This window comes from Helianthus annuus, chromosome 14 (genome assembly GCF_002127325.2).
Source record: "Helianthus annuus cultivar XRQ/B chromosome 14, HanXRQr2.0-SUNRISE, whole genome shotgun sequence".
NCBI lineage: Eukaryota > Viridiplantae > Streptophyta > Magnoliopsida > Asterales > Asteraceae > Helianthus > Helianthus annuus.
In genome coordinates this window covers 142,252,263-142,264,852 of record NC_035446.2, presented here as the reverse complement: position 1 = coordinate 142,264,852, position 12,590 = coordinate 142,252,263, and the positions used below count along the sequence as shown (strand labels likewise).

Here is a 12,590-nt window from a genome sequence, read left to right as displayed (position 1 = left end):
TATACAAACTCAAAACGCCATTAAGTAAACCTGATTGAAGAACAGAGCATCATGTGCCAGATCAACAGCTTCATCAACATTGGCATCCTCACACACGATGAACGGTGATTTCCCACCAAGTTCTAACGTCACTGGTTTTAAATTGCTTTTCGCAGCCAGGCCAAGAACGATTTGACCCGTGTTAGTGGATCCAGTGAAAGCAAGCTACATAAAGTTTATTCAAAAAGTCTAACATTGATGTTAACTAATACGTATAACATACAACCATAAACATGTATATAATCTCATGACACTTTCTTTTGACCAGGAATAAGTGTGCATCCTGCTATAGGCAATTCAACAGAAAGGAGCACCTAGTGGAACACATGTGTGACACCTCGGATCTTTCCGGATAACCCTTCGATGTAACAAACGTGTACGTAATCGACTAACAGTAAAAATGTATGAAAACTATTTGTCATTATGTGTTATGTGCCGATTTACTTATGTGTATGTGTATATATATATATATATAAGTGTTATATATATGTGAACCAAACCCGAGACCCGACTCGAGACCACGGTCTCGAGTGAACAGTGAAGCACTTGGGCCGGTTAAGGCCTTGTAGCCAAGAAACCCAACCCGGAATCCCCAAGCCCATTCGGAACATTTTATATAAACCCAACCCCACCTCCCTTATCCATTTTACACACTCATCACACTCTCCTCTCATCTTCTTCACTAAACCCTAAATTTCTAGCAACCAAAATCATCTCCCCATTCCTTCATATCTCTCGGATCAAGTGAGCTATCAACAAGGAAGATCAGCCGAACCAAGAGACCACCCGAACACCCCTTTTCTCTCAACCCCGAGTAACCGGTTAGTGTTTATATGCTCACGGTTGTTGATATTTGTTATGGTTCTATGCGTGTTAATGCTTGATTGTTGATGTTATTGCTATAAAAGACTTGTTTGAGGATAAAAGTGATTCTCGAAATGATTATATGCCTTAATGAAAAATAATCCGGTTTTGGGTTAAATGGTTTTGATATTCGGATAATGCTAGATGCTTGTTAGGATTTTGACCTAGTAGTATGCATGATTTACTTAATCTCATGAATTGTGATTTATGTTGTAGTATGCTAGACTAGGAACCGAGAATAATAAAGCCGATTATGTAAAACAGATTATGGTGACTATGTGTCTTTGATCTTATGGTTTTGGGTTACAAATGATGAATGTAGTGGGAATATTGCTTGATGAACATGAAGAACACTTTGAATGCCTTTGAAATATTTTTGAAATGTGTATATTTGATCTGTTTTGGCTAATGATCAGACAAACAAACATGTTTTAGTGGAAATGGTACATAATTTTCATGAAAATGCATCCCTATTGGTTCGTACAAAATGACAGGTTCTAGAAGGTCTTCATGCACACGTAATCACGGTTGCGAGTCGCAACCTTTGGTTGCTACTCGAAACCACAGCAGGACTTGTCGAGACCTCCCGGTTGCGAGTCGCAATCAACGCGTATCGATCCGATTGCGAGTCGTAACCACAGCTGCTTGTCGGAACCGCCGGTTGCGAGTCGGAATCTCTGAATTGCGAGTCGCAACCAAAGCATGACGAACCGAGACCTCGGTTGCGAGTCGCAACCTTGGTTGCGAGTCACCCCCGTCTCGACTGGACTGTTATTGGGCCAATGTATTTGTTGGATTGTCTGCTAACTGGACTGCTTGTATATCTGTTACTGTTCTGGGCCCAATAACCCCACTGTTTGTATGTTGGACTTTCTGTTGACTAGGCTGCATGTATACCCGCTACTGTGGTTTATTTGTATTTACATTAAGTGTGTCTTATACGTGTTTACTTGTACCCAACTTGACCCATACTTGGTAACCATGCTAGGACGTGGTGACCCACATACTTAACCAAGTAACGTATCATACCGAGCAACCCAAGGTGAGTTCACAACTTAAAAGCATGCGTCCCGGTGGTTTGGGACACGAGACTAAAACAACCCTATCCCCTGGTAAAGGGGATACCGTCTACACTCTTTCCCTAGTTATTGGGAAACAAACTTACTTTATCTTCCCTTGTATTGGGAAACCTTTTTGGTTAATTACTGTTTATACGGATTGCAACTAACGGCACTAAACGCAACTCTATCACTCAAGTCCCTACTACATAATACCGATTAGTCGCCGGTGCCAGGCGAACGGGTTATTAGTTGATAGCGCTATTTAGGTTTTACCAGCCTCACACCGTGCCATGGTATGGGATCGGTCGTGAACTAATGTACTCAGGCATCCGTCAATGATGATAGAACATTGACATCGGGGCATCCTGCGGAAACGCATTCGGTTACCTAGTGTTCGGTATTGGAAAAACAGTTTAGTCGCTAACTTTTGGGGTAGCTCCCCATGGCATGTATAAACGGATAAATTAACTGGTGAAACAAGTTTTTGGTAATTAAAACTGGATAACTAGTGAACTCACTCAGCATTATTGTTGACCCCTTTACTGCATGCTTTGCAGGTGGCCAGTGACTGGAGCAGCTACTTGGGATGTGTAGTGGTCGTCTGCCCGTGTGTTGGGCATTTATCATGTTTACCTTATGAACAATGTTTAAAACTGTTAGTTATGCTTCCGCTACATTTACTCTGAACTTAAGACTTGAACTCTAAACTTAACACTTGCTAATCGTATGGTTAGTAAGTACTACTTTCGTTATCAATTTAGTTATTCAGTATAATTGGTGGCTGGATCCTGGTCAGTCACGCCCTCGAAGCGGGTGTCATCCGCGGGTGGAATTTGGGGGTGTGACAGATTGGTATCAGAGCCATTGGTTATAGTGAACTTGGTTTTAAAAAGGGGAAAAATCTTTTTGAGAAAAACCAGACTATAACCCGTGACTCGTGACGACACTACACTCCAAGTACAAGGCTCGACTTATCTGACCTCATAGCTCGGACCCATAGTTACTTGCTTACTTGTCTTATGCTTTCTGCTTTAATATACGTACTAGTTGCCTGATTAGATAGATACATCTTCTCTCTTCTATCTTATTCTCGCTATCACGCACTCATACTATGTTTTCTGGTTATGAAGACAATGAGTGGACGCGGACGAGGAAACGTCAACATGACCCCGGCTCAGTTCACTAGCCTGCTCAACACTGTGGCTGCAGCTTTCGCAGCTCACCCTATAGGTAAACTCGATGCTTTAGGATGTTTAGATCCTACCGCCACCTCGTCTTTTCGCCTCTAAACCTATTTCGCTTCACTCCTCACAACAGGTCAGCCTGCACCTGTGCAACCACGTGTTTGTACCTTCAAGACCTTTATGGATTGCAAGCCTCTTCCTTTCAATGGCACGGAGGGTGCCATAGGCCTTCTGCATTGGATCGAGAAGGTCGAAGCTGTTTTTGCAGTCTGTGAATGCCCAACTGCTAATTGGGTGAAGTTTGCTACTGGTACTCTAGAGGGAAGTGCACTTTCATGGTGGAAAGCGCAAATTCAAATGCTTGGTTTGGAGACTGCTAACGCTACTGCGTGGGAAGATTTCAAGGATATGATCAAGGAAGAGTACTGTCACAGGGATGACATCCACAAGCTGGAAAATGAGTACTATGAACTCAAGATGGTTGGGTCAGAGATTGAGACCTACACCAAGCTGTCCAACGACTATGCTGCTCTTTGTCCAAACATGTCTCGACCTATGTATCGAAGGATCGAACTGTACATCAAGGGTCTGGCTCCAGAAATTCGAAGCCATGTAACTTCAGCCAACCACACTACCATTCAGCCGATCGTTCGACTTGCTCACAAACTCACTGATCAGGCTGTGGAAGAGGGCAGGTTGCCCAAAAGGATCAGTGCTGCGGAAGGAACTTCTAGTGATGGCAAACGAAAGTGGGATGGAAATCAGGGTAAGGATGCTAACCCTACTCAAGCCCCAGCTCAGCAAAGGAAAACTGACAACAACAAAGGCACTCAGCAACAGGGTGGCTACCGGGGAAACTACCCTAAGTGCAACAAGTGTAACAGGCACCACAATGGGGCATGTAACAAGGGTCAGTGTCAGCGATGCCACAAGATGGGGCACGAAGCAAAGGATTGTAGAAGTCAGTTCCCGGCAAGACAGAATCAGCAACAACCCCAACAGCAACAGCAGCAGGGAAACAACAGAGCATGTTTTAAATGCGGGGCAACAGGGCACATGCGAAAGGATTGCCCTGAACTGAATCAGAATCGCAACAACAATCAGGGAGCTGGGAACAATGAGCAGAACAACAATGCTGGAAATGCAAGGGGCAGAGCTTTCGTGATTGGAGCTGGAGAAGCGAGGAACGATCCCAACGTCGTGGCGGGTAAGTTCCTACTTGATGATCGTTATGTTTCTGTGTTATTTGATTCCGGTGCCGATGCCAGTTATGTATCCCTTCGCATTAGTAAGAAACTTAAGCATTCGCCCGCATTATTAAGTTCTAAGCATACCGTCGAGATAGCTAATGGCAAGAACATCGAGGCCACGCATGTGATCCACGACTGCACCCTAGAATTGTCTGGCCACACGTTTAGTATCGATCTTTTTCCTGTCAAACTTGGAAGCTTCGACGTCGTCATTGGTATGGATTGGTTATCCAAACATCGTGCTGAGATCCTCTGTCAAGAGAAAGCAGTTCGTATACCTCGCCGTTCTGGTCAACCCCTCATCGTCAAAGGCAACAAAGGTGGAGAAGTCACAGGCATTATCTCGCTTTTGAAAGCCCAGAAGTGTTTGCAGAAAGGACACACCGCTATCCTAGCACTTGTCACCAACACTCACGAAAAGGAAAAGAGGATTGAAGATTTTCCTGTAGTACGCGATTATCCCGAGGTATTTCCTGAGGAACTACCTGGACTCCCTCCTCACCGTTAGGTCGAATTTCAGATCGAGCTAGCTCCCGGAGCAGCACCTATAGCTCGTGCACCGTACCGTTTAGCCCCTGCAGAACTGAAGGAACTCTCTACGCAACTACAAGAACTATTGGATAAAGGATTTATCCGTCCTAGTTCATCGCCCTGGGGAGCCCCAGTACTCTTTGTCAAGAAGAAGGATGGCACATTCCGAATGTGCATCGACTACCGTGAGTTGAACAAGGTCACCATCAAGAATCGTTACCCTCTCCCGCGCATCGACGACCTATTCGATCAGTTGCAAGGATCGAGCTACTATTCAAAGATTGACCTGCGATCAGGCTATCATCAGCTGAGAGTTCGTAGTGAAGACATCTCCAAGACTGCATTCAGGACTCGTTATGGTCATTACGAGTTCCTCGTCATGCCTTTTGGAATGACCAATGCGCCGGCAGTGTTCATGGACCTTATGAACCGCGTATGTAAGCCTTACCTCGATAAATTCGTGATTGTGTTTATCGACGACATCCTGATTTATTCGAAAAGTCAAGAAGAGCATGAACAACACCTACGCCTTATCCTCGAACTTCTTCGCAACGAGCAACTATACGCCAAATTCTCTAAATGTGACTTTTGGCTTCGAGAAGTCCATTTCCTCGGCCATGTAGTTAATAAGAACGGAATTCATGTCGACCCAGCTAAGATCGAATCGATAAAGAACTGGCCTACGCCTAAGACTCCCACTGAAGTTCGCCAATTCTTGGGATTGGCGGGCTACTACCGCAGATTCATTCAGGGATTCTCGAAGATTGCACAACCCCTCACGACTCTTACTCAGAAAGGCGTCGCCTACAAGTGGAATGCAGCGCAGGAATCTGCTTTTCAGAGGCTTAAGGATAACCTCTGTAGCGCTCCTATTCTCTCGTTGCCCGACGGTACTGACGACTTTGTGGTTTACTGCGATGCGTCTATTCATGGACTCGGTTGCGTGTTAATGCAACGCGAGAAGGTTATTGCCTACGCCTCACGACAACTCAAGACGCATGAAAAGAACTACACGACGCATGACTTGGAACTGGGAGCAGTGATCTTTGCTCTTAAGATATGGAGACATTACCTGTACGGTACCAAGTGCACTATTTACACCGATCACAGGAGTCTCGAGCATATCTTTAGGCAGAAGGAATTGAACATGAGACAACGTCGATGGGTCGAACTCTTGAACGACTACGAATGCGCCATCAAATACCACCCGGGCAAAGCCAATGTCGTGGCAGACGCCCTCAGCCGAAAGGACACTATACCAAAGCGCGTGCGAGCACTACAACTTACCATTCAGTCTAACCTCCCTACCCAGATTCGAAATGCTCAAGTTGAAGCATTGAAGCCGGAAAACATCGGGGCTGAATCTCTGCGAGGGTCGAGACAACAATTAGAACAGAAAGAAGATGGTGCTTACTATGTAACAGGACGCATTTGGGTTCCACTCTTTGGAGATTTACGTGAACTCGTGATGGACGAAGCCCACAAGTCCCGCTACTCAGTACATCCTGGTTCGGACAAGATGTACCACGATTTGAAGACTACATATTGGTGGCCTGGTATGAAGGCCCACATAGCGACGTATGTCAGCAAATGCTTGACTTGCGCGAGAGTCAAGACAGAATACCAGAAGCCGGCAGGCCTACTCCAACAACCAGAAATCCCGAAATGGAAATGGGAGCAAATTTCCATGGATTTTGTTACAGGGTTACCTAGATCTCAACGCGGAAATGATGCTATTTGGGTAATCATAGATCGATTGACCAAGTCCGCGCACTTTCTGGCTATTAAGGAAACAGACAAGTTTTCTACCTTGGCAGAGATTTACTTAAAGGAAGTAGTCTCGAGGCACGGAGTGCCAACATCAATTATTTCCGACCGAGACGCTCGATTTACTTCGGAACTGTGGCAAGCTATGCACAAATGCTTTGGCTCACGTTTGGACATGAGCACTGCTTATCACCCGCAAACGGATGGACAGTCCGAACGTACCATCCAGACTCTAGAAGACATGCTTAGAGCGTGTGTGATCGACTTTGGCAAGAACTGGGAGAAGCATCTACCGTTAGTAGAGTTCTCATACAACAACAGCTACCACACTAGTATTCAGGCAGCACCTTTTGAGGCATTGTACGGTCGTAAATGCCGGTCACCTCTCTGCTGGGCAGAAATCGGTGATAGTCAAATCACGGGTCCAGAGATGGTGGTGGATACAACGGAAAAGATTGCCCAGATCAGACAACGCATGGCGGCAGCTCGTGACCGTCAGAAGAGTTACGCTGATAAGCGTAGGAAGCCATTGGAATTCCAGGTCGGTGACCGGGTTCTACTTAAAGTCTCACCCTGGAAGGGTGTGGTTCGCTTTGGTAAACGGGGCAAGCTTAATCCGCGATACATTGGACCATTCGAAATTACCGAGAAGATCGGTAAGGTTGCTTATAGGTTAAACCTACCTGAGGAACTGAGTGCGGTACACAACGTTTTTCACGTATCCAACCTGAAGAAGTGTTTGTCGGATGAAACACTTGTGATTCCTTTTAAGGAACTAACAATTGACGAACAGCTACACTTTACTGAGGAACCGATCGAGATCACGGATCGAGTGATCAAAACCCTCAAACGTAGCCAGATACCTCTTGTACGAGTTCGTTGGAACTCGCGACGTGGCCCAGAGTATACCTGGGAGCGGGAAGACCAGATGAAGCACAAATATCCCCAGCTGTTCCCTAACGAAAACCCCAGCACTGAAGCTACGAACGAATTTCGGGACGAAATTCCAAACTAACGGGGGGATGATGTGACACCCCGTTGAAACGCTTTCACTTACACTAGCTTGACAGTGGCTGCTTTAACTTTCGGGACGAAAGTTCCTAAAACTTGGGGATAATGTGACACCTCGGATCTTTCCGGATAACCCTTCGATGTAACAAACGTGTACGTAATCGACTAACAGTAAAAATGTATGAAAACTATTTGTCATTATGTGTTATGTGCCGATTTACTTATGTGTATGTATATATATATATATATAAGTGTTATATATATGTGAACCAAACCCGAGACCCGACTCGAGACCACGGTCTCGAGTGAACAGTGAAGCACTTGGGCCGGTTAAGGCCTTGTAGCCAAGAAACCCAACCCGGAATCCCCAAGCCCATTCGGAACATTTTATATAAACCCAACCCCACCTCCCTTATCCATTTTACACACTCATCACACTCTCCTCTCATCTTCTTCACTAAACCCTAAATTTCTAGCAACCAAAATCATCTCCCCATTCCTTCATATCTCTCGGATCAAGTGAGCTATCAACAAGGAAGATCAGCCGAACCAAGAGACCACCCGAACACCCCTTTTCTCTCAACCCCGAGTAACCGGTTAGTGTTTATATGCTCACGGTTGTTGATATTTGTTATGGTTCTATGCGTGTTAATGCTTGATTGTTGATGTTATTGCTATAAAAGACTTGTTTGAGGATAAAAGTGATTCTCGAAATGATTATATGCCTTAATGAAAAATAATCCGGTTTTGGGTTAAATGGTTTTGATATTCGGATAATGCTAGATGCTTGTTAGGATTTTGACCTAGTAGTATGCATGATTTACTTAATCTCATGAATTGTGATTTATGTTGTAGTATGCTAGACTAGGAACCGAGAATAATAAAGCCGATTATGTAAAACAGATTATGGTGACTATGTGTCTTTGATCTTATGGTTTTGGGTTACAAATGATGAATGTAGTGGGAATATTGCTTGATGAACATGAAGAACACTTTGAATGCCTTTGAAATATTTTTGAAATGTGTATATTTGATCTGTTTTGGCTAATGATCAGACAAACAAACATGTTTTAGTGGAAATGGTACATAATTTTCATGAAAATGCATCCCTATTGGTTCGTACAAAATGACAGGTTCTAGAAGGTCTTCATGCACACGTAATCACGGTTGCGAGTCGCAACCTTTGGTTGCTACTCGAAACCACAGCAGGACTTGTCGAGACCTCCCGGTTGCGAGTCGCAATCAACGCGTATCGATCCGATTGCGAGTCGTAACCACAGCTGCTTGTCGGAACCGCCGGTTGCGAGTCGGAATCTCTGAATTGCGAGTCGCAACCAAAGCATGACGAACCGAGACCTCGGTTGCGAGTCGCAACCTTGGTTGCGAGTCACCCCCGTCTCGACTGGACTGTTATTGGGCCAATGTATTTGTTGGATTGTCTGCTAACTGGACTGCTTGTATATCTGTTACTGTTCTGGGCCCAATAACCCCACTGTTTGTATGTTGGACTTTCTGTTGACTAGGCTGCATGTATACCCGCTACTGTGGTTTATTTGTATTTACATTAAGTGTGTCTTATACGTGTTTACTTGTACCCAACTTGACCCATACTTGGTAACCATGCTAGGACGTGGTGACCCACATACTTAACCAAGTAACGTATCATACCGAGCAACCCAAGGTGAGTTCACAACTTAAAAGCATGCGTCCCGGTGGTTTGGGACACGAGACTAAAACAACCCTATCCCCTGGTAAAGGGGATACCGTCTACACTCTTTCCCTAGTTATTGGGAAACAAACTTACTTTATCTTCCCTTGTATTGGGAAACCTTTTTGGTTAATTACTGTTTATACGGATTGCAACTAACGGCACTAAACGCAACTCTATCACTCAAGTCCCTACTACATAATACCGATTAGTCGCCGGTGCCAGGCGAACGGGTTATTAGTTGATAGCGCTATTTAGGTTTTACCAGCCTCACACCGTGCCATGGTATGGGATCGGTCGTGAACTAATGTACTCAGGCATCCGTCAATGATGATAGAACATTGACATCGGGGCATCCTGCGGAAACGCATTCGGTTACCTAGTGTTCGGTATTGGAAAAACAGTTTAGTCGCTAACTTTTGGGGTAGCTCCCCATGGCATGTATAAACGGATAAATTAACTGGTGAAACAAGTTTTTGGTAATTAAAACTGGACAACTAGTGAACTCACTCAGCATTATTGTTGACCCCTTTACTGCATGCTTTGCAGGTGGCCAGTGACTGGAGCAGCTACTTGGGATGTGTAGTGGTCGTCTGCCCGTGTGTTGGGCATTTATCATGTTTACCTTATGAACAATGTTTAAAACTGTTAGTTATGCTTCCGCTACATTTACTCTGAACTTAAGACTTGAACTCTAAACTTAACACTTGCTAATCGTATGGTTAGTAAGTACTACTTTCGTTATCAATTTAGTTATTCAGTATAATTGGTGGCTGGATCCTGGTCAGTCACGCCCTCGAAGCGGGTGTCATCCGCGGGTGGAATTTGGGGGTGTGACAACATGAGGACCTCATACCACTCGGTTCATGAGCCCATTTGTGGAATTTGTGGAAAACGCTCTCGATCATTTGAATCTCTTCGAGAACATCTTATAGGTACTGGCTACATGATATAGATTTGTTAAGAGTGATTACACACCATGAATTTTCACTCACAAATGATCATATCATGTGTTATAACATGATTTTCTTAGCATCAAGAACATGGCTTACACATACCACTTACTTTTTTTTCACAGGACCTTTACCAAAGGCAGAATGTGAAAGGGTGTTTCGCGAGCGTGGTTGTGACTTATGCTTAAACATCTTTGGCAGTCGCAATGCTCTCAGGGTTCACCGAGATACATGCCAACTATCATATGGATATAATGTAATAAATCACTAACCTTGTTTGAAAATGCATTTATTTTCTATGTGTGTGTGTGTGTGCTAATCAGGAAATTAAATCCGCTCCACGCTTATCAATTATTTCAGGCTGTACTATACCGATTTGCTAACTTAGGCATCCAAGATGACCTAAGAATCGATAACGGGAAATCAAGAGCTGTTGCACTTGCTTGCAAGATGGTTGGTGGTGGTAGTGATGGTTCTTTGGATCTTTGTGCAAAAATTTGCATCATTGATGAATATGAGAATATATTATTCCGGTCCTATGTCAAACCATACCTTCCTGTTACACACTACAGGTATTTTATTCTGCCTGCCTTCTTGTACTATATATTATATGTATATATGTGTTACTCTAATATGTAAGTATTACACAATAAATTTTGAATTTACATAGGTATGAGACAACTGGCATTCGGCCCGAATACCTCAGGGATGCAATGCCGCTTAGACAAGTTCAAAGAAAGATTCAAGATTTCTTGTGCAATGGAGAACCCATGTGGAAGATCCGCCCAAGAGGTGGGAAAGCAAGGATTCTTGTAGGTCATGGTTTGGATCATGATCTTAAATGTATGGAGTTGGAGTACCCTGCAATTAAATTAAGGCAAGCAAGCTAGCATCTTCTTGTAGACTATCACATGATATAAACATGTATGACCATTTATCATGATATATTCTTGATGTTTATAAAGATTTGGTTTTTGTAACATATAGAGATACAGCAAACTATCCACCCTTAATGAAGACTAGCAAACTCAGCAACTCACTTAAGTATCTTACAAAAGCATACCTCGGGTAATCTTTGGTAGACCTTGATCATGTTTATATAGAATTGTTGACTAAAAAGAGCCATAATTTGAAATAATGGATGGACTTTTGATTACACAGGTATGATATTCAAGTTGGGATACAAGATCCTTATGAAGATTGCGTTGCAACGATGAGGCTTTACAGGAGGATGAGATCACAAGCCCATAGAAATGAGAACTATCCGCTTGCTTCGGACCCACAAAATAAGAATAACTTTGCTTCATGGAGACAAAGTGAGCTTGAGAGGATGACTCCTGAGGAACTGTTGGCAATCTCAAGGTCCGATTTCTATTGTTGGTGCCTAGACGGCAAAGACTATGTTTAAACTTACGGAACCTGCCCTTGAAATCCAGATTGTTTTAGCTAATTATATATCTATGAGATTATTAGAGGAATAAAACATGGGAATTTGTCCATGGTCAATTAATTCTATCTATAGATTTAAAGATCTATTTGCATAATGTATATGATCCAGGCATGTGCCTATATATATATATATGAATTGTTGAAGCATTTGAGTATATATATGTTTTATGATGAGAATAGTAGTATATCTTGGATTTTGATTAAACATGAATGAATGTGTGTTATAAATCAATAGCTAATCCTATATTAATTTCATGCTTATAACAAGAAAATCTAATCTATGAAACTTAAATGAAATTTTACAATACAATATTTAACCATACCTGGAAATCCAAAATGTAGAATCCACAGACCAAAAATCAATTAGCTAACAAAAACAAAGCCAATATAATAATAATAATAATAATAATAATAATAATAATAATAATAATAATAATAATAATATAATAATAATAATAATAATAATAATAATAATAATAATAATAATAATAATAATAATAATACATTTTGTAACTGGAACCATACTATACTACAACAATGTTTAATTGGTTACGTAGACGTAGCCTATATTGATCTTTCTACACGATTCAAGTACTTACACACCAACCGATCCTTAACTAAACTAACTAGGGTGTATTGGGCACGATCGGGCGGCGTACTGTAAGAAAATCAATCACACCAAAACGAAAAAATATCACATGCATATAACCGTGTAAATATTCATGTGTAAATTCAACAAATAACTAAGCCATAGTCCTGGTTGTGACCACGGG

At 42.7% G+C, this 12,590-nt stretch overlaps 1 protein-coding gene across 1 annotated transcript; it reads left to right on the top strand.

The window, feature by feature from the left end:
- The first annotated feature begins 51 nt into the window (after positions 1 to 51).
- LOC118486572 (apoptosis-enhancing nuclease-like) lies at positions 52 to 11,776 on the top strand. Its single transcript, XM_035983111.1, has 8 exons — positions 52 to 104; positions 308 to 365; positions 10,257 to 10,350; positions 10,494 to 10,624; positions 10,729 to 10,940; positions 11,039 to 11,245; positions 11,356 to 11,436; positions 11,530 to 11,776. Exons 1-8 carry the CDS (start codon positions 52 to 54, stop codon positions 11,774 to 11,776), a joined length of 1,083 nt encoding a protein of 360 aa, XP_035839004.1.
- The last annotated feature ends 814 nt before the right edge of the window (positions 11,777 to 12,590 follow it).

What these genes read in the sequence shown, in the direction of transcription:
- LOC118486572 (XM_035983111.1), top strand. Translation starts at nt 52, where the DNA reads ATGTGCCAGATCAACAGCTTCATCAACATTGGCATCCTCACACACGAT. An exon ending in AGGAGCACCTAGTGGAACAC is followed by an intron (nt 366 to 10,256) that starts ATGTGTGACACC and finishes GGGTGTGACAAC; the next exon opens with ATGAGGACCTCATACCACTC. An exon ending in CTTACAAAAGCATACCTCGG is followed by an intron (nt 11,437 to 11,529) that starts GTAATCTTTGGT and finishes TTGATTACACAG; the next exon opens with GTATGATATTCAAGTTGGGA.